Source organism: Brienomyrus brachyistius, chromosome 10 (assembly GCF_023856365.1).
Source record: "Brienomyrus brachyistius isolate T26 chromosome 10, BBRACH_0.4, whole genome shotgun sequence".
Taxonomy (NCBI): Eukaryota; Metazoa; Chordata; class Actinopteri; order Osteoglossiformes; family Mormyridae; genus Brienomyrus; species Brienomyrus brachyistius.
Window position 1 is genome coordinate 10,392,466 of NC_064542.1, and position 27,560 is coordinate 10,420,025.

The 27,560-nt window shown below is 45.7% G+C and overlaps 2 protein-coding genes across 3 annotated transcripts; both read left to right on the forward strand.

The window, feature by feature from the left end:
- The first annotated feature begins 745 nt into the window (after positions 1 to 745).
- On the forward strand, positions 746 to 15,837 carry ganabb (glucosidase II alpha subunit b). Its single transcript, XM_049028300.1, has 24 exons — positions 746 to 851; positions 1,910 to 2,011; positions 2,819 to 2,927; positions 3,150 to 3,277; positions 3,396 to 3,575; positions 6,778 to 6,847; positions 7,004 to 7,088; positions 7,773 to 7,869; positions 8,145 to 8,325; positions 8,867 to 9,020; positions 9,112 to 9,347; positions 9,440 to 9,566; positions 9,650 to 9,729; positions 9,904 to 10,047; positions 10,186 to 10,282; positions 10,616 to 10,717; positions 11,367 to 11,610; positions 11,690 to 11,754; positions 12,190 to 12,266; positions 12,414 to 12,488; positions 13,202 to 13,315; positions 13,694 to 13,803; positions 13,982 to 14,082; positions 14,232 to 15,837. Exons 1-24 carry the CDS (start codon positions 832 to 834, stop codon positions 14,339 to 14,341), a joined length of 2,808 nt encoding a protein of 935 aa, XP_048884257.1. The 5' UTR covers positions 746 to 831; the 3' UTR covers positions 14,342 to 15,837.
- A 509-nt stretch (positions 15,838 to 16,346) lies between these two features.
- Positions 16,347 to 27,182, forward strand: si:ch211-114c17.1 (pre-mRNA-processing factor 39). Of its 2 annotated transcripts, XM_049028301.1 has the most exons (14): positions 16,347 to 16,489; positions 17,642 to 17,913; positions 18,691 to 18,816; positions 19,352 to 19,470; positions 19,958 to 20,125; positions 20,640 to 20,826; positions 20,922 to 21,026; positions 22,478 to 22,684; positions 23,550 to 23,676; positions 24,102 to 24,373; positions 24,926 to 25,110; positions 25,191 to 25,265; positions 25,800 to 25,962; positions 26,104 to 27,182. In XM_049028301.1, exons 1-14 carry the CDS (start codon positions 16,435 to 16,437, stop codon positions 26,170 to 26,172), a joined length of 2,130 nt encoding a protein of 709 aa, XP_048884258.1. In that variant the 5' UTR covers positions 16,347 to 16,434; the 3' UTR covers positions 26,173 to 27,182. The 2 variants fall into 2 exon arrangements, with proteins under 2 accessions (XP_048884258.1, XP_048884259.1); XM_049028302.1 differs by lacking the exons at positions 25,800 to 25,962; positions 26,104 to 27,182 and adding an exon at positions 25,633 to 25,762.
- Positions 27,183 to 27,560: the final 378 nt, after the last annotated feature.

The window sequence follows — 27,560 nt, forward strand, 5'->3', positions numbered from 1 at the left end:
AATATTTGTCCTGTTTAGCCCATTTTCCTGCCATCTAAAGCACTGCCAGACTCTCCTGATTGAGAAACTTTTGGTTTGTACTGTCTCCAGTTAACTGAAAAACCACAAGTTCTATGGCCTGCCAGCACTGGCTGGCTTATACAGAATTAACTAAAACAATCCCTACTCAGATTTAGCCCTTTATATATAAAGGCAATATTTGTTGTACAAATTCATTTGCGCAAATTCAGTTTGTACAGCAATTGAATCAGGATTCAGGACCTTTGACCCTGCCACCGTAAATACATCTTAAAGACAAACGGACGAAGGAGGTCTCCCGCAGCAAAAGCACTGAAAAGCCTGGGTGTCCAAGCTTGTCATTATCATTATTTCCAGGTATACGAGTACAATCGTACTCGTCAAAAAACTGTTACCTAGTGAAAAATAAGTGTTTACGACTAGAAACAAACGACTGCCATTACTGGGATGGTCATATTTCACTTCCAAATCATTGTCGGTTCGGTACTTATAATTTATTTAAATAACATTAAATTTTAACTCCAAGTCGTTAACATCATTATTACAAACGCAATTATACAGCATTGTGTAAATGTACAACTCAAAACTCTCCGGTTTCTTTAACTGAGAAACTTCCGCAGCACGCCGGGCCTGATAGCCGGGAAAATGTATCATGCCGCTGACCTACGGCTCTGCACCTCTGACCAATAAGAGCCCAGAGAAAGCTCGGCAAGTAACGCCTTCCGTCGAATTAGCCAATCGGAAGTGGCTGACGTGTCCGTGTGGAGAGAAAGGAAGTAGGGGGCTGGCCGAAGAAAGCAGAGCTTAACCAAGATGGCTGCTTTCGTGGGGAGGTAAAAAGATTACCGCTGTAATTAAACGAAAATGTGTCTTAGGCTTTGTCCGTATGCTCGACACAGTGTGATTACTGTAATTGCAAAGGTTAATTTATTCTACAAATACACATAATTGTAGTATTCGCTCACTTTGGCGGACATGCGATTTGGAATTATGTCGTAAACTGCATGGCCACCTTTACATGCATCAGAATCGTAATTACTGGCTTATGGTCTTAACTTCACTATTAGTCGCAATTGCTGCTTGCTGAACGTATGATAACTTTTGCACGTCAGGCTTCACCAAAGAGCGTAGCCGACAATGTTGTAGGAAAGAGTTAGTGTCCAAAGTCAGATACCGGTACCGGATTACAGTTGTGCGGATTACTTGCCTAACGCAAAGAACGGCACTGATGAAGCTAGCTAGGCAGCTAACTGTTTAGCGAAACGACTTGTTACTTGCATAGTGTTTGGTATTAAGACGAAACTATACGCTGTTATGTATCGCCTTTATTAAGACCGTAGTGTATGCCTGTGCTTTTATTTAAGTCGACTGTTGAAAAGCTTGTCTGAATGCGATTGAATGAATGGCATTGCTGTCATCGTCTTGATCTGGATAAGCATGCACAATTAAAATCTGCTCGGTTTCTCGTGGCTCTACATGATCCTTCTCAGATTACGTTGAAAATAATATTAGCTTTATGGGATGTTTTTATGGACAGTTACTGAAGTTGGGATTACATCACACTTGCATCACACATTTGCTTCCCATGGGCATTTGCATTGTTACAGTATTACGTATGATGATACCACACTAATGAAGGTAAAAGCCTTTATTGGAAGTCATTAGGCTGAAATGAGCGCTAAAGGAGCCTTGAAATTTTTGTCATCATTCTACATTACGATTTTGTCAGTTTCTATAGTACTTGTGTGAAGGATATCCAAAATTATGCGTTTTGTTTTCTGCCCAGATTCTTTGTTTAGTTTCATCCTAAACACCATGTCTTCTGTCTGTCCTCCGCACCTCTCCCCCATGTCCTGTATCTCTGCTTTCCTCTCCTGTCTTTCCTCTTTAGAATGTGGATGTTCTGGGCAGCTTGGCTTTCCTTCTGCCTCACCGTTACTGTGGCCGTGGATCGCGGCAATTTCAAAACCTGTGACCAGAGTGCATTTTGCAAGTAAGTCTCCCATGGGAACACGCCCTTCTTACGCCTTTTATCTTCGGGTCATTTGGCATGCAGCTGATGCTCCGCGAAAACAAAACGGCAGCTAATGCCGGCTGTCTGCATCTCTGCCTTAGCTAATGTCTAATCTGCTGCATTAGCTAATGTGTAACAGAGCCTCTGCTCTAACAAAGTTACTGAATATCCTAGAGCCAGGCTTTTAAGCAGTTGTCTTGGAGAACCAAGTTTAGAAGGTCTTTCTAGCTCCCATTATGCTATTAAGAGCCCAGAAAGAATCTTAAATGCATTCGCTGAAGACTGTTTGATAATTCAGGTGGTTTAGTGTCTGGCTGGAACAAAAACGTCTTTGTGCTCGTCTGAAGGATTGTAATTGAATTGTCCTGGAACAGGGCCACTGTACAAAACATCTACACAAGCCACCTATCTTTTTCCTGGGTCATCCTCAGATGTGATCATCATGAGAACTTTGCTAATGGTTACAAAGGTTGGGATATTAGAAATGGTTGAGCTGAAGAAAAGAATTCCTGTCCTATTGGCCGGTGTGGAATTGCAGAGTAAACTGTTGAAATAATGATTGATAATTTACGATGAGATGTAGCAAGAACAAAACTGGAATTCTCACTTAGAATTACACAGTTAATTTGCAGATCGCAAAACCAGTATTTTTGTGCAGTTGGTTAATGCCGGTGAGATATTAGTAGTTTTTAAATCGTCTAGGGAGAGATTTCTTCCAACTTGTGTTTATTATCAGCTGTGTGCGTGTGATGTGTGACCAGCTGCTCACGGCGTCCTTGCCTGCAGGCGGCAGAGGGCCATGAAGCCAGGCCAGTCCCCGTACCGGGCCCTTCTGGACACATTGGAGCTCAGTGACTCGCGCCTCACTCTCCAGCTTATCAATGACAACAACAAGGTCTGTCTGTTCATCACTCCACGATGACTTTGCACTGACTAAAAATTCCCCCTTCGGAATCAATGAAGCTCATCTGAACATTCAGCCAGTCATTCTTTTACTCAGCTGTGGGGGATTCTCGAGGAAATGTTGAACTCTCTACATGCTGATCTGTGGCTTCTCCTGATATCTCTTTCATGATACTGACTTCCACATGCACTCCCCCCCCCTGACTGAATGCAGGTGCGGTTGCTGCTTGAGCTTTACCGTCTCCAGGGCAACATGACCCGGGTAAAGATCAATGAGTTGAAGCCCCTGAAGCCTCGGTACGAGGTGCCGGACATTCTAGTCACGGACCCGCCAACTGAGCCGTGAGTGTATATAGGGTGACGCCAAACAGCTTGATCTGTACTGATCTAACTGAGCTGCTGATCCCTGATCCGGGCTCTCGGATAGCGTGTCGGCTAACAGATGTCCCCTTGCCTGCAGTCTTTCGGTGGTCTCCCGGGACGAGAACGGCGTGGTTCTGTCGCTGGGCGCCGAGGCTCGCCGCCTCATCGTCAGCGCCCAGCCCTTCCGCCTGGACATCATGGAGGGACCTCAGGTTCTGTTGTCGCTCAACTCCCGTGGCCTGCTGGTGTTTGAGCACCTGCGGCCTCGAAAGGACACGTGAGTAGAGTGTCGTAATCACTCTCCGTGCTCACACTCAAAGGTTACGCTCTACACTCTGTAAAATGGAGCACGCTGAAGACTCTGGTTTGGAGTTTGTTCGTGACATGTACTTTACTTTGTTCGCTGATCTTTGGTAACGTGTTGCCTGGTTTGGATGAACTCAGTCAGCCCACTGAGTTTCTGCAATCGCAAGGCTGCTTGTTGTTGTAACGACATCGTTTAAACCACACAGTGACCTGATTTGCTTCTTGTCAAGTGAAGTGGGCTTTTGTCATGCCATCCATATGAAGGTACACAGTGGCACCAGATGATACTTCTCTTGGATTGCGGTGCAACATGCAAACAGCAAGTGGCAAAGGGAGGGATTCACTATACAAAGTGCAAAATGCAGGATGATGCAAGATTAGGGGCTGAACTCAAGGACATGCATGCATAGTGCATTAATGTGCGTGAACAATGATGGCAGCACAAAGTGGAATAAATATAGTGTCTTTTTCCTTATAAATAGATAATTAGTCGGGTAAAGTGACTAGTGCCATTGGGGAGGAATGCGGGTATTTTTAGACATGGGTAGGGGGGTTAGTGATGGTGTTCAGCGTAGTGGCAGCCGTGAGGGAGACGCTGTTGCTGAACCTGAGACGTGGCTCAGATGCTCCTGTAGCTTCTGTCAGACGGTCCATGTGTCCATGGGAAGGGTGAGATGGTTTCTTCTCAACGCTGGAGGCTTAGCAGCTACAGAAAGGGCTTTGTTTGAAATTGATTTGTGCAATCAGTCGTGTGGTGGCTCTTTCCCCTTTTAGATATTTTTGTGGCGTTCTGAATGCTTATGTCAATTGGTGGGTGTGAACGCAGTGACTTCCACCTCCTGTGACATCACGTGCATACATGTCATAGTAGGAGGAGTGTAAGAACATCAGATAAGAGGGTGATGATCTGGAAATATTTTGTGCTTTTAACAACTAGTAGGACAGTTATCTGCAATTGTTTTTGTAAAAAAAAATTTTTTTTTAAATTGTGGGGTGGGTGTAGAGTTTAGTGGAATATCCCAATACACAAAGCACTTGCAGTTACATGCAATTCGGGTACTATGGGGGGGGGAAGCAAATGGATGAATTCAGAGTCTGTGGCTTTGGCCATTTTTGCCTTTTTGCTGCAACTTTTGATATACAGGGGAAGTGTACATGTCTGCATTTTCGTTATTCTTAACCTAGAAGAGAGGTGTGCGTGCGTGCGTGCGTGCGTGCGTGCGTGCGTGGCAGCACACCCGATCTCACGCTCTCTCCTACACAGCAACATGAAGTACGCGCACGAACACTCTTAGCGACGGTGTCGGAGTTACCTAAACACTCAAAAGTATAATTACATTTCACTCGTCTGCTGACAATGCTCGAGTCTTTTTTCTTTTCACAGTGAAAACGTGAGCAACCTGTCTAAACATCTAGTGGAAGTTCATCACATGCATACAGAGAAATGCGCAGCTTGCGACTGCTTAGCTCGTAGTTTCTGTCATTGCCGCAGGTATGTTACATTTACTCATGGCCTGGAACCCGCACAGGGTGTTTAAACAAATATGGATTAACGATTGAAAGTAACCATTAGCTGGCTGGCTGCTCATAATAAACTCAGAGTATACATTTGTGTAGGAAAATGGTATTTAAGTCAAGTATTTGTTACCGTAAACATAACAGAATAATCAGTCTCCTCTCCACAGTGAGACGTACAGCTTATTAATTAATAAGCTGAGTCCCATCTGTGATCGGTACTTGGGATCGACCCATAACCCGGGTATTGGTCCCAGTATCGGAGCTGAAAAATCGGACCAGTGCATCCCTGCTACTTGCTGCAGGGACTTGCAGTCTAAGGGTGATGGTGCATGGGGCACCTTTTTGTGACCATCCAGGTCCAAATGAGCTGTCCTTTGCCTCGGCCACATTGCTCAAAGTTGTCGTGTATCATCACCTTAAGGCTTTGCAATCCCCAAGAGAGACGGGGCTGCAGCCGGCCTGCATGCTCTTTGTTACACCCGTTCTGGCGGCGGTGGAGGGGGAGGCCTTGTGTCGCTCAGCCTCCACAGGAAGTGGAGGCTCTGCTTTGCCGCACAAGTGTGCGTCTTTACTGAAGAGGTTCTGATGGAATGAATCTCGTCCTCAGATGTGCCGTAATCGAGGGGCCCGTTTTGTGTTCTTGTGAATATCATTCTGACGCGCCGAGCCCGTGTTTGTGTCTAGCTGGGCCAGAGACCTACAGATAGTGGCTGAAGCCAGCTGCTCGGTCTTGAGAAACGACCATCTGGGCTCCGACATTTGGAAACGTCCGCAAAGACGTCGTAGGGAAGCGAAGGGTACTCACCGAACAGTCATGCGACATTGCGAGTGAGCATTAGACTAAAGTGTGTAATTAAACCATGGAGCCCCCCTGCTGTAAGGGTCCCGTCTGTGACAGAAGACAAATATTGTTGCAGTTACTGGTATTAAAATTCTGATGAGATATTGGCTGATGCTGATTTAAATTAGGCCGCCACCAGTAGTGTTAATACAATCAGGAAAGCATGATTTGTCATCTGAAACAGAAGAAATTTTCCACCTAATGACCTTAAAATAATATAAGCTCTCTAATGAGCAAATTGCTTGCACCTTACATTGCTATTGTGAAAGCAGGAAATAAACTGATCCTGCCTGTGACTCTTAGTAAGAGGAGGTGCCGTGCTCTTGTTTCCTGGAAGCTGCACCGAATAACATGGCGCTGTTACAGACAGGATGTGTGGTTGGACTCGCTGAACTGCAGGCTGGGATTTTTCCCATGGCAGTAATCTGATCTGTATTTAAATATAATCTATTAATTGCCCTCAGGTCCTTTTTTTTTTTTTTTTTTTTTTTTTTTTTTTTCTTTTTGAAGTTGCCGTTTTGCTGGTTGTACTTTGCCCATAAAATGTTCCCTTTTCTCGTTCTCCTGACTGGCTTTCCTGTGACTGACTAAATCTAATTCCCTTACGAGGCGTAAGAAGCAGCCTCTGCTGATTTGAATTAGTCTTGGATGAGGGATGTGGCCGTTCATATAAATTCTTTGAAGTGCAGAATTAACTCATTCCTCTCTTCTCTGTGTGCCTGGCTTTGATAGTAATTAGCTTTCTCTCCCCCCCCCTCCCCCGCTTCCCTTCCTCCCAATTCCTTCCTGTGTCGCTGTGTTTTGCCCCCTCAAGTCAATCCGACCCGGAGGGGTCTGAGCGAGCGGAGGATCCTGCCAACGCGGACCAGCCTCCTGGCGAGAAGGTGGGGCGCTCCTCTGACTTTATGTGGCTCTTTCCTCCTTCCGTTCTGTTGTTACGGCCCCCCCCCCCCCCCCCCCCCCCATCAGCTGCCTGCTGCTTGGCGGCGTCCTGCTTGGCCGCTGTTTCTCAGGTGTCATTAACGTTTCTTTTCTTTCAGGGACCAGATGAAGAGAGCGCAAAGGATGACGAGCCTGGCATGTGGGAGGAGACGTTCAAGTCGCACACGGACAGCAAACCCAACGGTGTGTCCTGCTTCGTCACCCAGGCCTCTCGGGGGGAGGGGGGGGAGGGGAGGCCTCACTGTATCCGCCATTCGCTGGGTATAGTCGCCTGAGTATTCAAAACCCATTAGCGCCGCTTAACTACAGCTTTGTGCTTTGAACAAAAGACTGTGTCTCTTGAGTCTCGTCATTCTGGAACATCACCGATGGACCTATTTAGGAACCTCTCTTCTGACCTCATGGTTTCTGGCTTTTACACGGCTTTGTAAAACTGAGCACTTCTCAGTTAGTGACAGTGATGGAGTGTAATGGAGGGCATCGCATTGGTTAGCACTGTTGCCTCACACTTCGGGGGGCCGGGTTTTGAGTCTCCGCCATGGCTCAACGTGTGTGCAGTTGGCATGCCCTCCCCGTGTCATCTTGGGGTTTCCCCTGGGTGCTTCAAGTTCCCGCCATAGTCCAAATTACCCATAGGTGTGCATGTGTGAGTGTGCCTTGTGATGGGTTGGCGCCCCATCCTGGGTTGTTCCCTTTCGTGTGCCTATAGCCTCCAGGATAGGCTCTGGACCCTTGCAAATCTGTATAGGACAAGCAGTTACAGGCGATGGATGGACAGACTGCAATGGATCGTATAACTCAGGTTTGCGTCTCAGCTGCTAGTGAGTGAACTTACTGCTGCTCTGTTTGACTTTGGTGTGGGAGCAGGTCCTTCGTCCATCGGCCTAGATTTCTCCCTGCCGGGAGTGGAGCACGTTTATGGCATTCCTGAGCACGCTGACGACCTCAAGCTCAAAACCACAGAGTAAGTCCCTTCCGAGTCACTTGGCCGGAGTGTTCCGGATGCCCAGGCAAGCAGGCTTGGATGATCAGCTGCTTGGGTTTAGCACGTGGGGGGATACTTGGCTGTCCCATGCTTTTTGGGTAATGTGCTAAGTGGGGGTAACTTAAAGCAGATGCAGGTTTCTTTAAGAATTTTTAAGCCTACAGGATTTTATGGTCCAGCGTGATTGGTTTATGGTTACATATAAAACAAACGCTTGTTGATACGAGGCACTGAGGTCCCCTTGTCTCTGACAGTGGAGGAGACCCCTACAGGCTATACAACCTGGACGTGTTTCAATACGAGCTGTACAACCCCATGGCGCTGTACGGCTCCGTGCCCGTGCTCCTCTCCCACAGTCCCCAGAGGACTATGGGTATCTTCTGGCTGAATGCCGCAGAGACCTGGGTGGATATCAGCTCCAACACTGCTGGGAAGGTAGGCCTCTTGAGTACGAAGATTTCAAGCTATGAAAATTGATCTCATGCCATATTAGTTAGTTTCAATGTCCATAAATGTATCGTAGGGCTGGGCAATTTAATCAAATGTTAACCTTTGGAAGCCTAAATTGTAATTGAAATCATCAAAAGAAAATTATCGCAATAAAATGATTATTATGCTGCCTTTCGTTTCTCAGTGATGCTCCCATTTTGTCTTGTTATAAATGCAGCGCACCCCTTTCCAGACCCTTTTTGCTTCTTGGTTGTTGTGTATATAGACTGCAAAGAAATACACTGTTTAAAAAGAGAAGTTTTTTTTAAAGAGGTAAATGTATGCTTGATATTTACAAAGCTAACGAATAATCTTGTTATACAGTCGTGATCTCAGTTTTGGCCAGAATTATCGTGATTACGGTTTTTGCCACAGTCAAGCAACCATGATGGCTTGTGACACACGCTGCTTGCTTTTGTTTCATGTCAGTCTTGCTCTTGTTGGCGTCACTTTTTTTTTTTAGTTTCTTCTGCCTTTTTCCCACCAGACGGTGTTTGGAAAGATGCTCGACTATGTACAGGGTGCCAGCGAGACTCCCCAGACGGACGTCCGCTGGATGTCTGAGAGTGGCATCATCGACGTCTTCATCATGCTTGGACCCAAGCCTGCGGACGTCTTCGCCCAGTACGCCTCCCTCACAGGTGACTGTCTCCTCTTGTCCTGGCACTTCGCTGTCCCGACTCTGCCGGGACGCCCAAACTGACATCGCTCGGGGTGCCGTCCTGTGTCCAGGCACGCAGTCCTTCCCCCCGCTCTCCGCCTTGGGCTATCACCAGTGCCGCTGGAACTACAACGACCAGGAGGACGTGCGGGCGGTGGACGCCGGCTTGGACGAGCACGACATCCCCTACGACTTCATCTGGCTGGACATCGAGCACACGGACGGGAAGCGCTACTTCACCTGGGACTCCAACAAGTTCTCCCAGCCCCGTGAAATGCTACAAGGCCTCATGGACAAGAAGCGCAAGGTCTGTGTGAATTTGCGTGACCGGTGTGAGTAGCAGTCGCCCTCATTCCCTCATCCTCTGGTTTTCTCTACTTTTCCTCCTGTGCTGTCCAGATGGTGGCGATAGTGGACCCCCACATCAAGGTGGACAGTGGGTATAAAATTCACAATGAGATTCGTGCTAAGGACTTCTACATTAAAAACAAAGATGGCGCTGACTATGAGGGCTGGTGCTGGCCAGGTAAAGAGATGTGCGTCTGTCTGTGTGGAGTCTGTCGTCCCAGGGCTGTGTCTTACCATCTTCCTCCTTGTCCGTCATTTCAGGCAGTGCCGGCTACCCTGACTTCACCAGGCCTGATATGAGAGCCTGGTGGGCTAGCATGTTTGCTTACGATCAGTATGAGGTGAGAAACTGCCTTTGCCTCCTTGTAATCTCTGTATTTGGTATCTGATTCGCTTCACTGTTTTGCTTGCATTTATGAAGAATTGCCCTAGCTTCTGTGCTATGCCCACCTGCCTGCTCTCTTCCTGTTTCCTCCTCTATGCGTTGCCCTCCCACCCGTTCCCACCTTTCTCAGGGCTCCATGGAGAACCTGTACACCTGGAACGACATGAACGAGCCCTCCGTATTCAATGGGCCTGAGGTCACCATGCACAAGGACGCCATCCACCAGGGGGCGTGGGAGCACAGGGACGTGCACAACTTGTATGGCTTCTACGTGGTGAGGGATGGGGAGCCTGGGTGCGGATGGGGGGGTTGGGGTGTGATATGCCGGGAGGCTGTGTGCTTCTACACAGCCGTGGAGGGTATTGCTGTTGAATGCTTTGGTGATAATATTGTAGCCATTCTGCTCCGCCAGCAAATGGCCACAGCGGAAGGCTTGATCCAGCGCTCCGGAGGTGTGGAGAGACCCTTCGTCCTGACCAGAGCCTTCTTTGCTGGATCTCAGCGATTAGGTAAGTCGTGTTTCGTCGGCTCGTGGGAGTTTGACTTGCTCAAAAATGTTTTGAGAGCAAAACAAAAAATGATTGGTTCTCTCTAAACCAATCCGATTACAGAGGAGGCGGGACCAAAACGTTTGGTTGGTCAATCATTTTTTTCATTCTGCCCTCAACATTTTTGAGTATGTAAAACTCCCATGAGTGATTCATTGGGTTAAATCTTTCAAATCGGTGATTCCACAGTTTGTGCACTTGATGGCAAAAACTCTGTAGCTGACAGTAGAGTACAAGCCTTGTAGATCTGAGTCTCCATTTTCTCTCTGTTTATAAAAATTCTGCTCTCCCCAGGTGCGGTATGGACGGGGGACAATGCTGCGGAGTGGGGCCACCTGAAGATCTCCATCCCCATGTGTTTGAGCCTGGGCCTTGTGGGGATCTCCTTCTGTGGGGGTGAGGGGGGGGTGTTATTGTCAGTAACTGATTGCCTTCCATAGCGATATGAAGAAAGTACCGTCTCTGGTTTGGGGAGATTATCAGTTATTCAGAGCTGCGTCTGGCACCCAGTCTGACGGGATTCCGGTTCCATGGAGCTTAGCGTGACTTGGGAATTGTGGGAATTCATATCTGTGACCTATCGGTGGTGCTATATGTGTGTGAAATATTTTAATGGTCACACGTGTATGAATTTTATTTTTTCGTTTTTGTTTAAGCAAATTCCCCGGCTCTTCCTTTTGGATTTGTTGTTGGCTAATTTTCGTTCTTTCGTCCGAGATTTGGATTTCAAAATCCTTCATATTTTGAGAGTTGATCTGAAAGTGGTCATTTTTCTTGGGGAATATGTCCCTCGCATAAAAACACAACAGCAGAAGTGGAAAGTTCAGGTCCAGAAAGTAAAAATCCAGACCAAGATTTTGTTTCAACCGGCCAGCTGAGTCCTCTGTGACTCTTTATACTCAACGGGTTGTTTGAAGTAAAACCTTGGTCTGCATTTTTACTTTCTGGACCTGAACTTTCCACTTCTGCAGAACAGTAAGCTTCTGTGCTGAATTTCCTGTCTCTTGTGTTCAAATAAATCCTTGTGTGCCCCCACTCCCTGCAGCTGATGTGGGCGGCTTCTTTAAAGCCCCCAGCACGGAGCTGCTAGTCCGCTGGTACCAGACGGGGGCGTACCAGCCTTTCTTCCGCGCTCACGCCCATGTGGACACCCCCCGCCGTGAGCCCTGGCTGTTCGGGCCAGAGAACACAGCAGTGATCCGTGAGGCCATTCGCCAGCGCTATGGCCTGCTGCCTTACTGGTACCAGCTGTTCTACCATGCCCACCGCACCGGCCAGCCCATCATGAGGTGAGCCGACAGCGCAGGTACTGTGGCACCGGCCCACACTTTAGCCCCTCCCCTCATTAACTCCCTCTCCTTGCCGCAGACCACTGTGGGTGGAGTATCCTGAAGACGCAGCCACCTTTACCATGGATGACCAGTTCCTGCTGGGTTGGTATTTCAGGAGATCTGCGGATTAGAGAGACTTGGCCATAGCTAACTTGCAATGGACAGTCTGTCATCAAGCGGTAGAAGATCGTAAACAAAGATGTCAAAAACTCCTACATGACCTGCATTTGACGTATGCAATCTTGCACCTTTAAGACACAACTCGAGTGTTTCGGATATTCATGTACATTGGCCGTTTTACATCTTGCAAATAGGTTCAAATGCCCCTGTTTTATAGCAAAATTTTACTATCAGTGTGGATTGAGGTTTATTTTGTTCTTCACTACTGACATAGTGGAAAAAAAAGTCTGGATATTCGCATAGTCATTGACAGGTCTGTATGAATTGACTCTTAGTTCGCTATGTTCCTCCTCAGACTTGAGTAGATGATTGTAGATTTACTGTAGTCAGCTCTGCTGACCTGACTTTCTCTGTCAGGGAGAGACCTGCTGGTTCACCCTGTGACCGAGGAGGGGGCACGGGGGGTCACTGCCTACCTGCCTGGCCGTGGCGAGGTGAGTAGACCGTAGCGTTCTCCTCCTGTTTGCTCCTTCCTGTTTGCTCCATCCGCCGCCTCTTTCACTGTTATGATTCGCTCACTGCTTGTTAACTCTTGTGTTATGAGCTTAACGCCTCCTGTCCATCTCTCCTGCCAATCCCAGGTCTGGTACGACGTCCACACATTCCAGAAGCACAACGGAGCCCAGAACCTCTATATTCCTGTCACCATTAGCTCTGTAAGATATGTGTTTTTAAGCTTTGGCTGTGCATTTAATACGTGCTTTAAGCACTGGACCCACCATATACTTGAATAAAACTCAGGGCTCAGTTATAGACCTAAGTGAGCTATGCACCCAGTTGTCGTCATTAATGTGGCCTGTTCGGACAGCTTTTCTTTGTGTTAATCACAGTTACAATGCCTGTAAAAAGTTTGGACATTCCATGCTGCCTACAAAGGAGAGTGATAATCGCATCACATGACCTGCCCATCTAACCTGAACACAGTAGAGATGATTTTGGAGGAGTTTGACCATAGAGTAAAGGAAAAGCAGCCAGTGCTTGGCGTGTATGTGGGACCTCCTTCAGGACAGCAGGAGAAGCATCCCAGGAGGCCACCTCATGAACCTGGTGTAGAGGAGACAGTGGGGGGGCAGCCAGTCTCTGGAGGGATTGGGGTTAAGGGCCTCGCTCAAAGGCCCAGTGGAGGGATCACTCTGCCGACCCAGGGATTTGAACTGGCAACCTTCTGAGTCCCAAACCACAGAACTGCCCCCCTAACAAATATTTTTAATACTTTTTTGGTCAGTGTATAATTCCATACATGAGATTTTATAGTTTTGATGCCTTTTATAATTATACAAGAATGTGTAAATATGGTACCTAAAAAAAAAAAAAAACCTTTCTCTAGGTACTGTCATTTTAGATGAGATGGGGTTTCCTCTGTCCTCAGATCCCAGTGTTCCAGCGAGGAGGATCCATCATTCCTCGGAAGCTGCGTATTCGGCGCTCCACCTCCTGCATGGAGAATGACCCCTACACCCTCTTTGTGGCTCTCAGCCCCCAGGTGTGTGATGCTGAGTGTTGCTCCTTTAGTCAGTGATGGGTGGCACTTTGTCCATGACTTCGGTCTCCGAAAACTGCTCTGTCCCTGTACCACCAGAGCCATGTTTTTTTTTTTTTTTTGGGGTGGGGGGGTGGAGCTTGATATGTCGTCCCCCCCCACTCCTTGTTTTCATTCTGTTCATAGTAACGTTAGCGCAAGTATCCATTGAAGTTCTTGCTGGAGTGCCACAAATGATACGTTGTGTGATATAATGAATATGGAGGACCTCAGTTGGCTTTTATTTCTGTTTTTTTATTTTTTTTTTTTTTTTGTTACTACTGAGTCTGATGAATATGTGGTGAGCAGGAGCTCGATTTAATCTTATTGCTGTCATGACAGAGGACTGCTGAGGGAGAGCTGTACATAGATGATGGCCACACCTTTGCCTACAAGGAGAACAAGTTCATTCACAGGCAGCTGACCTTTGCCAACAACGCCCTCGTCTCCCGGTTTGTTGATTTTTTTAATTTTTTTTTTCTGTCTTCTCTCTATGTGACACACACCTGTAAACTGGATGATGGAGAGTTGCACTTGATGCCAATAATTGTCTGTCTCCACAGCTCTGCTTCTGTTCTGTTCTGTACACATTCATGCTGAGATGTGCTCTCTCCTCTCTCTTTTTCTCAGCAATCTGGTGCCAGATTCCAGTTTTTCCACCGCATCCTGGATTGAGAGAGTGCTGATTATTGGGGCAAACAAGCCCAGTAAAGTCACACTGAGGGCTGCTGGTCAGTGAACACATCTGGCACATGTCTACGTTATCCTTCAAATGATTATATATTTAATTCAATATTACCGTGATTTATTAATAGGGTCGTTCTGTAGTTTGTTGATGTTGTTTTTTCTTGTGCTAAACGATGCTCATCTTCTTCCTCAGATGGTACAGAATCTCCACTGGAATTTGAGTTTGATACCTCCTTGTCATTGTTAACCATCCGCAAACCAGGCGTCAACGCTGGAGCGAACTGGATGATGGTGTTGCATTAGTGCAACGCATCACCGAGATCACGCACCGGCAAGCTGACGCTGATACGTGGGAACAGGACTGCACTGATCACACACACACACACCTGGCATTCTGCGTCAGAATTGTAAGAATGGGAACAATGTGTGAGCTAGTCTGGAAAAAAAAAATTAGATAAAGTAACATTTCACCTCCTCTTTTCCCAGAATTCTTCAATAGTTACCGCTGCCCCTGTGAGCGGTTTATTCTTAGATATTAGTTTTAATTTTGGTCTGAAAATCTAAATGATTTGGCAGTAATGGCACTTATGTTCTGAATATTGTCTAGAATGTTTACAAAGGCACTTCCTGATTTAACCCTTCAAATGTCACTCTTTGTCCCCACACCCTGTTTGTTGATGCATGAGCCTGAAAGTTATTTGGGGATGTAAAGTTTGTTTAAACCAAACAGACCTTAAGTGGCCATATTAACTTTCTACCCACCAACCATAGTAATTCCAAGGTCTTTTTTTCCGCTACAGACACCTTTTTGCTTTTTGGAAAAGGCAATTATATACTTGGTTATTCCAATATTGAATACCGTGGATCTTGTTTTACGGTTATCACCTAAAATCAAGAATCCGCCAATTTTGAATTATGCCAGTTTGATTCTTCATTTAAAATACAAGTAAAATTTGGGTTTGATTCTTAATTTCAATGTGACTTTACACACATATGAATCTGACCTGTGAACTATTTTATTTCTTTGAAGTGGTTTGGTGGTCTAAGCTATAACAGGGAGGTGGGGTTGGCTTTGACATGGTGAAGCCCAAAAGGGTGGAGAAACCTAAGGGGCCAATTCACTTGTGAAATTGCTTTGGCAATGTTTCTTTTCCTGGTTCTGTGTACCATTTTTGTTTTTTTGTACTTGATTTTTTTTTTTTTTTTTTTTTTTGAAATGCGCTTGATTTGAGCCTCCCAATGTTCTGTATTAGTTTTTCAAAAGTCAGTCCAAACTTAAAATTCAGCCCAAATATGTGAGGAAGAGATTTGGGTGTGACACTGGTCCGAAGTGTTTCTTGAAACATACTGTCTTCTGCTGTCGAAACTGACTTTATTAAGGACAAATATGTTTTGTACCTCCGGCTAGGTATTAAAAGGTGCATCTGCTCTGAGAGCAGGGTGACTACCAAGCCAGCGCCTGGCTGCACCGCTGTGAAGTACAGCATAATTCCGCGTCGAATTCTGTGTGTTTAATCTGCAACATTGTCCTTTTTGAAGTCAGTATTTCACTACATTGAGGCAAATGAATGGCATGGTGTCATTGGTTTTAAAGATCAAGTAAATGGTTGGTCAGGACAGAGATATTGTCAGAATTAAGATTTTAGTGTCCTCAGCATCACTGTTTGTCTGTTTTAGTGTAATGCTTCTTGGAGAATTGTTGTGAATAAAACTTTTTCTTTGACCAAAATGTCTAAATGGGGTGCTGACACCGATTTGCATAAAATGGAGGCGTTGGTGGAAATAAAAAAGTAACCGTACATTCCCAAAGTTTGATTTCAGTTTTTACTGTGTCCTACCTGTATGTACCTAAAATGATGGTAATTGGCTGCCCATCTCCAGTTGCAATGTGCTGCTATTTCAATAGTGTTAAGATGACTACATATTTCATAAGATCATTGAACAGGAAAAACAAGCTTTTATTTCTATAAATACGATTGGAAGACATTTCATAGCACATACTGTAAATTTTCTTTAACTTTAAATGACCGAACCCGCAATACACTTAAGTGATATTCGGACACTAATAAATTAAACTTGTAGTTAAAAAAAATACATATTAATAATTAACGATAACGAATCCAGCCCCTGCAGGCACTAGTTCCTCAGTAAATAATACCAAGCATCAGCCGTCGCCATTAAATTGCGTATTACAGGTACGCTTCATTATAGTGTAGCATGATAGTTCATGAAACGACATATCATTCATTCATTGTAATTGTACGCATCAGGGCCGTGCATAGAAATGTATATATTATACGGCACCGCTAACAGGTGATCGACCGCCACCGGAGTCGCCATAGCCTTTGTCCCATGTTGATGACGTCACACACCGCGGTACAGTTGTATCTTCAATCATGGCGGCGGAAGGACTGGACATGAGTAGCAACGGGGATGTGAGCTCAGAGCTAGGTCTGTTATTAAATGCATATTCATTTGATGTTGCCGAAAAACTGATGCGATTCTGGCGCGTAATTGCTAGACTGAAGAGGGCGGTGAGCCAGCCTTGATTCACGCAGATAAGCTGAAGCTCAGGTTACTGCGTTAGCTGGCAGCTAACTGAGGAAACGCACAGCCTTTGGCTTTGCAAATAACGTTCCGCTTGGAATATAATTATTTTTTGACTAGTTTAGACCGATTTGGGTTAAACGGCCTGAAATGGAGATTTTTCTAACGATTTCTTGTCATTTGCGGCGTTCATAATTTTACTAGCATTATGTGTAATTTGTTTTCCCCCAGACTCATTCAAAATGTATTATGGCAGTATTTGACTGTTTTTTGCCAGCGGATTCGTGCAGTGTTGCGTATAAACGATCAAAAGGCATAAACATTTCTCCATGACCGTTATCTGTCCTTCAGTCATTCTACTTTTTATTTCACTGGTTTCAAGAGGAGGAAATTCTTGACTGAATATTCTTTCACCTGTTTATTACTGAATGAGTAGGTTAGTGTGATCTACAGGTGTAATGTATTGTTTCACGAAACTACACCTTTTGTATTCCAGGAAGTATAAGAAATGCACAAATTACAACTAATTATTATAAAAAAGTATAACTACGGTGGCTATTTGTCAGTATGATACAGAGATACGCATTTGGACGAACTTAAGTTTATCATGAGTTTGCTTTTAAGTTCTCCGTTTCTTGGCCAATGGATGGACTTTGGTCATCTTTATAAATTATTCTTCACAAACACTGGGGAAGAAACGTGTTAAACTTGGACCTGATAGTATAGTTAACGATCAGAAAGTGTTGGCGTTTTGTTGTGTTTGAACAAATTGAAGTAATTGTTAAAACAGCTTCACGAGGCATTTGTTTACCTCGTAATGAAAGGAAGAGAGTTCTCATTTTACATGTGTCCTATCCACTTCTTATACTAATCTGGAATAATTAAGCATGGAATTGATGTTATTGATTTTAAAGCTGGAGATAAATGTGTTTGTGTCTGTGTGTGTTAGTGATAAGCTAACTTGCATTAACAATGATGCTTAATTGAACAAATCACTACAAGAAGAGCACCATTGTGACCCAAACGCTGACCTCAGCATTCTGCTGTCCTGTTCAGAAACCCCCGTCCCACCTGAGGTCATGCCTGCCGAGCAGCCAGAACTCCCACAACCCCCACAGCCGGAAAGCTCTCAGCCCGAGGAGACGGCGGAGCACACGGCGGAGACGCAGGACGTCGGCGGTACTGCAGCGTATCCGACAGCCCTGGAGGAAGGCGATGACGAGGAGGGCGAGCTTCCCGTCGATTTCGACAGACTGTGGCGGGTGGCCCATGACAACCCACAGGAGTTTTCCAGCTGGACGGACCTCCTGCAGTACTGTGAACAAGAGGTGAGTAGAGACTAGGCGTAGTTTTGTGATAAAAAGGTGCTGTGTTTTGTGTCACTGTTCCAGTTAGGTTTATATTTACATTTACATTTACAGGATTTGGCAGACGCCCTTAGCCAGAGCGACTTACATATTGTCTTACAGCACTTATATGACTTAGGGGACAACTACAGGCATCCATGAGACAGCAACCAGCTATGTAAGGGATGAACCATGGCAAGGTGTGTGGCTGTATGAAAATAATCAACGGCACCTTGGTTGTAATGATTATCATTATTGTTGATTATTTTCGTATAACAGCACTCCTTGAAGTGCTTTATCCCGCTTCCACCACAGCTCAACGAATAGAAAATAATAGAACGACCTATTCATAGTTAATTTTTCCCAAAGAAAATGAGTTCAGTTATCAATTAGTAATGTTCCAACGTGTTCTTAAGAATATAGTCCCTATAAGGACAGAATGTGTGGTCGGGCTGCTCACCGGAAGCAGCAAGTTTGTTAGATTACCATAGAAACCATTAACAGACATGCACTTGCATTTAGAAAACTATGGAAAATTATGCTGTAAGAATGACTGTTTATTTATAAGTAAAAAGTCACACGTGTTTTTATATTAACATGTTTAATGAAATATATAGGATTATTTAGTGGCCGGAACTACATGTACGGTTACATGAACGTAATCGACACCCAGGTGACATCTCTGGAACAATAAGACGGCAGTATTTACCCAAGTTATACTATAAGGAATAATAGATCCTACCTGCACTCTGATTACAGAGTCACACGACAGCCTCTCGCCGGGCGCTGGGGGCTTTCCTGGTCAGGTACCCCCTCTGTTACGGCTACTGGAAGAAGTTTGCAGACTTGGAAAGGCGCGCGGGGAACTCGATCAGAGCTCAGGAGGTAGGTGGCAGTGATGTGCAGAAATGAGAAGGTGTTCCTGCTTCCTCTTTCAGTCCTGCATTGTTGCTTAGCCTTGTAGGACATCCTTCTGCTCTGCAGAGTCACGTGCCTGGTTATTCGAAGCAATAGGCAGAAAACCCATAGAAAACGTTTATCTCAGAACAGTGCCCTCGGTTCATTTTTCAATCCCACAAGATCCCTCTATTCCAGGGATACCCCTGAATGCTCTGAATGTTGCACTTTCTGCTCATTGAATAGGACCAATTTTTTGTGAAGTTCTTGCTTTGTTTGGAGGATTTTGTGGAGCTTCTGCTTACACTTTTACCCGGACATTCATTGGAAGCTCAGCCTAGTCGCACTTGCGCTTAGACGACTCCTTGACCGCACACGTGCTGTAATGTGCTGTTCGCCTCGTCTGTATATCGCTTTGGACAAAAGCGTCTGCTAATTAAAAAAAAAAAAACGTAAATGCCCTGCATTTTCTGAAAGGCTACGTGACTGGCAGTGCCGGTGTGTGACGGACGTCTACTTGCAGGTGTGTGTGCGCGGACTGAAGGCCATTCCTTTAAGCTTGGACCTGTGGATCCACTACATCACCCTGCTGCAGGACACTCTTAACATGAACCTGCCGGAGTCCACGCAGCACATCCGCAGGTCAGTCCCAGCCTGCCTGACCGCCATGCTGTCGGACAGCAGCTTTCTTATCTGCTCTTCAGTCCTCTGGCGGTCCAGTGGGATTCATTGCTGGTGAACTGACGTGCACTGTTAATCACTGGACCGCAGACATAGCTTTGGGTGCAGTGTGCTCTCTGTTCTTAGGGCAAACCGTCTGCGGCTGTCAGACCAAGCTCCCCTTGCACCAGGATTGTCCACTTTGTGTTTTTCTGTGACCTGGTCTCTCATGTTCTGTAAAAGAGGTTTTTAGTAAAGTCCAACCAGTGGCTTTTTCTTAATAATAATTTTAGCTCTTATTTAGAATATTTTAACTGCTTGTAATATTTTATAGTTATTTTTGAAGTTTTACTTTTTGGGTTTAATCTATTTTAATAATCCTGTACTCTCACCATGAAGATCAGCCGTTAAATGTCTTCATATCTCGATAACTGGGGAGTCTTTTGACGCTGGGACCTTGTGTTTCCAGTGCCTTCGAGGCCGCGGTGTCTGCTGCGGGGCTTGAATTCCACTCCGATCGCCTCTGGGAGATGTATGCAGACTGGGAGCGGGAGCAGGGCGACCTGCGGGCGGTGACGGCCATTTACAGCAGGGTGATGAGGATCCCCACGCAGCTCTACAGGGGTCACTTCGAGAGGTAGCCTTCCCCTTCCGTCACATGCCACCACGAGGACCTGGTCTCTCTCATCATTTCATGGGCTGCTCAGTAAGGCATTAAACCTGCCCCTAGTGATGTCACCGTAAGCCATGGGTGTCAGACTCCACTCCTGGGGGGCTGGAGCCCTGTGCATTTTTGGGTTTCCTCTCATTTAACACACCAGATTCAACTCCTTGCACCTCCTTGTGCTAATTAGCACACAGCTCTTGACCTGAATCATTTGTGGTGGAACAGAGAAAGAACTAAACTACACAGGGCTCCATCCCCCAGTACTGGAGTTTGACACCCCTGCCCTAAGCAGTGTAGGCGAATATGATCCTGATCATCCCAGCAGACCTGCCCAGCTCATTACATTAATTGTACTGGTCCATGGTGAGCAAGATAGCCTTCAGTAATGAGGATATATCAGCTGAATTGAACATTCTGGCAAACAGTGTATGAGGGGAGAGCAGTCGCTGTTTATAGGATTGCTCAGAATCCACTGCCTTTGTAGGGTTCGAGCTCACCTCTTTGCACACCACCCCAAAGACCTCCTTCCCCCGGAGGAATACAAGTGCCTCCGTGCCGAGTTTCAGCAGAGCCAGCAGGGCGAGACTGCCCCCGTAGAGGGGGAGGAGTCTGAGGAGAAGCCCCCCGGGGAGGAGACCCCGGAGGACAGCAACACGAAGGATCAGGACACGGTGAGGAGACGAGGATTTTCGGGAGGCAAGGAGGGCAATGCGAGAGCCAGCCCGACCTGCCTCAGCAGCTGAGTAACGCTGTCTGTCTCATCCAGGAGGAGGATGTACAGAAAATGCAGGAGCTCCTGCTAGCAGACAGACAGAAGCTGTATCAGCAGACGGAGCTGGAGGTGGGCAAGCGGTGGGCCTTTGAGGAGGCGGTGAGTGACCTTCTGGCTCTCCCAAAGCACTGGGTACTACGTAAAGATGAAACGATTGCAAGTTTCATGGTAAACCGCCATTAGTATTACCATTTCAGCTTTTACCTGGCTGATTATCACGCTTTGAATAGCTCACCTTAAGTCCTGTGCAGCATCAGTCATGGAGCAATGCGACATGGGATTGTTGTGTGTCAGTGGAAACACAGCGGAAGGCAGCGACAGCGACCTGGAGATTTTTCATGGAAATGCGTATCTGATATGGGTTTCATACGTTTACATGAGGTATTGGTCATGTTTTTATTTTGCCGTTTATGCAAACAAAAGTTCACAGTGCTTCTAGTTTGTGGTTTTCAATATAAAACTTGGTGAAACTGTTTAGTTAATTTTCAGAAAGTACTGATACACTTTCAGCATGTTTTAAAAATAATCAATCCTGATAACCGTGACAATTTTGGTCATTATATTCGTGACATTAAATTTTCTTTTAGTTCCTTCTCTACCCGGTACAAGGTAGGGACATAGCTGGTAATTGCAGATAGAGAGAGTCTGTCTGCAGTACCCCTGAAATTCATGGCCTTCAGCTGCTAGTGATAGTTTGGGTTTGCCAGAGGGATGTGATCCAATTGTGATCATGTTTACCACTTACTGATTTAGTATCGATAAATCAAAACACATTTTATTGTTTTCAGTAAGTAACAGCCGTAAGTGTTCTGTGCAGGAACCCGGTACCCTAAACCCAAGTCCTGATTCAGCTTTTTAGACATTGTCAGCATGGGTGTGGCAGTATATATATATATTTTTTATAAGTTTGGGAACCAAATAAAAGCTATTTGCAGGCAGCATCAGAAAAGTCTTCCCTTTTCAGGCAATGTAAAGTTAAAGGATGATTTTAAAAGACTTTTTCCATCCTTGCAAGCAAAGCAGAACCGTCAGTGTCACTGACAGAGTGACAAGTGCTTATTTTGAGGGAAAAACAAGATTGTTGATGTGGTGACTGACTTGCCTATTGATATAGTTGAGATGGTTATTTATTAAATGAACCACTAATGATGATTAATTAGCCTCAAGCTATCTGCTGCTATCCAGAAATATATTTGTCTGGTAAATGAGATCTAGACGTGTTAAATAAAATATTGAGTTGTACCATGGATGTGTGATTTAAGTGATGACGATGGTGTTGATGATTATTTATAAATATGCTTATTTTTCAAAATTAGTTATTGCCTTATCCCTAGGCATGTCGGTGCAAAAAGACATCCTTTATGTGGATTTATTTATAGTTAATTCCTTGGAGATTTCTCCATTATTTAGGATAATTAACTGAGTTCGGTATCAGTGTCCCATTTGTGTTCAGTCAAGTGGGAACAAAAGACTGACTGAGACCCAGATCAATACTGACTCTCGCTAACTGACTGGTATATTAATTTGCACTGTTCGTTTGTTCCCTCCAGATAAAGAGGCCATACTTCCACGTCAAGCCTTTGGACCGAGCCCAGCTGAAGGCCTGGCATTCCTACCTGGACTGGGAGATGAGTGAGGCGGAGCAGAGGGTCCCCGAGGCGGAGGACGATGGCAGCCGGGCGGGACGCAGGCGCGTACTGGTGCTGTTCGAGCGCTGCCTTATCGCCTGCGCACTGTACGAGGAGTTATGGACCAAGGTGAGGCTCTGAGGAACACAAGCGGTGTTTCTCAGTTTGCGAACTCGACCTCGGTCGTGTTCTCCCGTACCCATTACATAGTCTCCCATTGCTGAAGACCAGTTCCAGTTCTCAAGAACATAAGTACAAAGGACAGGAATCCCCGGATGTCGTTCTTGCCCCGCCCCCAAATATCAAGGACACATGGGTTGCATCCTCGCCAAACGAGACATATCCCATGATTCACTGCGCCACATGTTCACTCTTGGGAGGCAAGTTGGCAAGACAATTTATTGCCATGTTCTTGGTATCGAGAAACACCCAACCCCCAAACACTGGTCCCACGAGACCCAGGATTCCTGCTGCTGTAATTATTACAGATTTTTACCCCTTTACAGAATTATTACCCCCCCCCCAGAGGCCTCCTGCAGCCCTTTGCCTTTAACTGTAGCTCCCTTTAGCTATAAATTATTTGTCATCAGGGATGGAAATATGCCAGCATGGGACCATAAAGTACAAAAGCATTAGTTAGTGCGGGGCTTCCTGAATGTGACTGAACAGAATCTGACAGGGTAGTATTTTTCGCTGGCAGATCTAAAATGAGGACACGATGCGTGTGTGATGCGTTGGTATCACTGAGGTGTGTGCAGATGTATATTCACATCTGGGAAGACCAGCTTTATCCAGCTTTTCCTCACCTAAAGTAATGCTTCGGACCCCTTTGAACTACAGAAAGACTTTGCTTTCATAGTTTATTGGATATTTTTAGCGCATTATTTAACTCTGTGCTTATTGCTACCCCACCCGTCGCCTGTGTGTCTGTGTTGACGATCGCCCCGGTATCGTACCGTTACCCTACCTTACGTGGCGTGTGTGCGTTTGGCAGTATGTGCGGTTCCTGGAGCAGCACAGCGTGGAGGAGGCGCAGGCCGTGTACCGCCGGGCCTGCGAGGTCCACCTGTCGCACAAGCCCAGCATGCACCTGCAGTGGGCCACCTTCGAGGAGAGGCACGGTGAGACATCCCGCTCGCGTCCCGGCTTTCTGTGCCATGATCTGCTGCCGCTGTGCCAATGGAGGGGCCCAGCTCCCTAATTGCACTAAAACTGTGTTTCCCAGTCCAGTCCTCAGGGACCTGCAGACAGTCCAGGTTTTTTCTTCCTTCCAGCTCCCTGATTACACTGAAATCATGGCTTAGGGCAGTGTTCCCCAGTCTGGTCCTCAGGGACCCACACACAGTCCACATTTTTTGCCCCTGGAAGTGGGGAGAGAGGAAGTGTGTCCCTGAGGACCAGGTTGGAAAACACTGATTTGGGGTGTAAATGTGGGGAAACGGTTGCCCCCCAGCCGTCCTGCCCTGTCCTTGCCTCTCCCGGATGCAGATTAGAGGCAGTAGTCTTGCTATTCTCTCGTAATGACTCCTGCTGTGGCCGCTCCCAGGAAACATCACGGAGGCCCGGAGGGTGCTGAAGAGCCTGGAGGAGGCCATGCCTGGCCTGGCGATGGTGCGACTGCGACGGGCCGGCTTGGAGCGCCGCACGGGGCGGCTGGACCAGGCGGAGGAGCTGCTGCGGGAGGCCGTGCTCCAGAGCAAGGAAACGCCCACGCTGCACGCCTTCTACTCCATCAAGCTGGCCAGGCTGCTGCTGAAGCTGTCCAAGAACTCAGCCAAGGCCAGGAGCGTGCTGCTGGAGGCCATCGAGCTTAGCCCGGTGAGCGGCAGCTGGGGACGAGGCGCGGTGCGCTAACCAGATGGAGACACATATACAAATATCCTCTCTGTGCACAAAGTCCCCATTAAAACATCGTCACAGTGGTTCGACTTCATGATATTTTGCCATCATGATGGCGCGATAGCGATGCGCATTTGAGCATTCGAACGTTAACAAACTTTGAATTTTGATTCGTTCCGCAGCCGATGGTAGCTTCCACCCAGCCGCGCCACGTAAACATCTCACATCACGTTTAACAGTGTAACACTTTTCTTTCCCTATTTAGCCACTTTTTCCCCAAGACCATTATGTCTACTAAACACCCAAGTGTGACACGTCATATATTCCTAATCTACCTGCGTATTTTTCACTCTATGATGGCTTCATTGGAATGTATCCCCATCGGAAGGAAGTTGAGGAGCATCTGTACGTTCTTCAAGTTTTCCGACGATTTTTTTTTTTTCTGCATCCCTGCTTCATTCCTTTTAATTGTGCTAATCGCTCCTCTTTCACTGCTCCCCTGATTTTATTTTGTTTTTGTTTTCCCGCCAGGACAACAGCAAGCTACACCTGAACCTCCTAGAGCTGGAGGTGGCGGGGGACCCCCGAGGTAACGGGATCGGGGTGCAGCAGTGTGTGAGCCGAGCCCTGGCGGCCCCTCTGTCTCCTCACACCAAGTTGCTCTTCTCCCAGCGTGGCCTGCAATTCGCTGAAGACTTCGGGGCCACGGTGCAGAGGTCAGTGGGCGCTGGGTCTTGCAAAGTGCTCAGGCTTTTCTTACTGTACCTCGAAGGTGACTGTCTCTCCTCTCTACCAGCGTCCTGACTGTTTACGACGAGCATCAGAAGCTGCTGAAAGAACTTGGCAGCAAAAAGCGAGGTGCTGAGAATGGGTAAGCATGGGCTGGCAGGGTTTAAACATAGAGGGAGCACAGCTCCGCCTCTTTATGTGCAAAGCACACCTTGCCGGAGCACAGCTCCGCCTCTTTATGTGCAAATCGCACCTTGCCGGAGCACAGCTCCGCCTCCTTCAACATTAAATCATTAAACACTATTAAATACAAATAACTTTTTTTTTATCACAATTTTAGTTTTTGTATTGCTTTAAAGTGCTAAAACAGCATAATGACAAATGAATATGCTGCATTGTTGATTGCATTGATAAATACATATGATGACTAATAAGGTACAGAGTGGCTTATTCTGCCACCCCCCTCCCCCACCCCACTCCGTACCTGACAGTGCTCTCCCTCCTCTCAGATTCTGATTTTGCCCCTGTGGGTTGGTTATGTGGTTCCTCCAGGTACTCTGGTCTCCCCTCACAGTCCAAAAACACATGCCGATGTTAATTACAGAACATGGATGGATGGATCATTAATTGTTATTTTTTTTTTACATTGAGTTACAATTTGTGTTACCCCTTCTAGGGACAACGATGACCCTGAGAAGATGAGCAAACTAGAAGAGAGCGCGCCAGCACCTTCCATGGCCACACCTCCGATGCCTCCCGTTGCCATGGCAACACCGCCTCCACCAATGATGGGTGGCGATATGAGCGGCTCTCACTATGGATACGGAGGCTGGTACCAGGTACTGAAGCTAGACCGCTTTTCTCAGTGTGTCGGTGCTTTTTTTAAAAGTGAAATATGATCGTTTTTGGTTGAATGGCCTTTTCAGTGCTTGTCCTCTCTTTCTCTCGCACACTTGCCTCTGTTCCCTGTGCTCTTTTAGCAACAGCAATATGGGGCTTATGGCTACCAGAATCCTTGGAACTACAATCAGTACTATCCTCCCAGCTAAAAACAGCACAGAATGTGGAAGACCAGACAGACTTCAGAAGAACCTTGGATGGTAGTGAAACTGTTGGCACACAAAACTGTTTCATGCTCAAATACAGTGACAACCCGCAAGTAAATACTTTTATATACCTAACAGTTTGAACAGTAGGCTTTTTAATGTGTAAAATGTGCATATATGTTAAATGTTGCTAAATTTAATCTGTGTTTATGAAGTCAGACTGATTTTAGAAAAAAACAAATATCTGGGATTTCATCTAATTGTTAGTTGGTTGTGCAGACTTATTGCAATGCTGCTTTGTTTGCAAATTACTGGGATTCTGTTTGGCTGAAGTCTTGTCCAATTTCTTACATGTCGTTCACAATTTTCTGTCATAATTCCTGATAGCACGTTGATAGCATTACATAGTTTTAAAAATCTCCATTTAATTAAATTGACCTGATGTAAATTGAAAATTTAAATGATTGAGGTATTATGTGCATCAATCTGACTTTGATTGGCCATGCATGTGGGGGTCCTTAAGAATCGCAGGACCAGAGACCCATCAATGAAAGTTATCCCCGAGTGTGTCTTGCTAAACTGTTCTCTATAGATGACTTGCCTTCTGTATCTTCTGGTTTTTGTGTTATTGTATATTATGCAGACTTTCAAACTGAATTGATTCTTCCTTAGGAAGCATAAGTGTTTTGTGCAACAAACAAAATCTTCCCGTCATATTATGTTAAGCATCATTCCAGAAGTAGACTAGGATTTTTTTAAGTGTGTGTGTGTGTATATAAATGCATTTTAAGCTTTGATGAAACAGTGTATCCATAACTGCGACATTAACTGTCACCTTGTACCTGAATATATAATGATAGTAAGATATTTTGTATTTTGACATAGACATTTTTAATGTTGGTATGATTGGGAATAGCGTTCTTTTGTAGCTGTGAAGTTGAGGTAATTGAACAAAAATTGAATTATACATGTCAGTCTGGATGAGAAATGTAACACCACCCCCCCCACCCCCCGAAGTGTGGCTTCTTGTAGAGGTTTCATTCTGCATTAGAGATTGCACAAAAGGATGCTGTCCATTAAGTCCATTGCACCTCTCTATGTCTGAAACGATGCCATTCCATTTATTTTCAAAGTTTTGACTAAGTATACAGTGTGCTGGATTAAAATGTTCCGGAAATTGCAGAATAGGTGAACACATTACAATTGTTTTTTGCGTGTTTAGTTAACAATTTCAAGGTTGCTTGCATATTTTTGTATAAAATAAAAGGTACTACACCAGAATTAAAAAAAACAAATGTTTTGGTTATTTTAGACTACAGCAGAATATGAATGTGTACATAAATCAAAGATGTAATTACGTAACGTTTACTTCTTTATAAAGTTGAATTTCA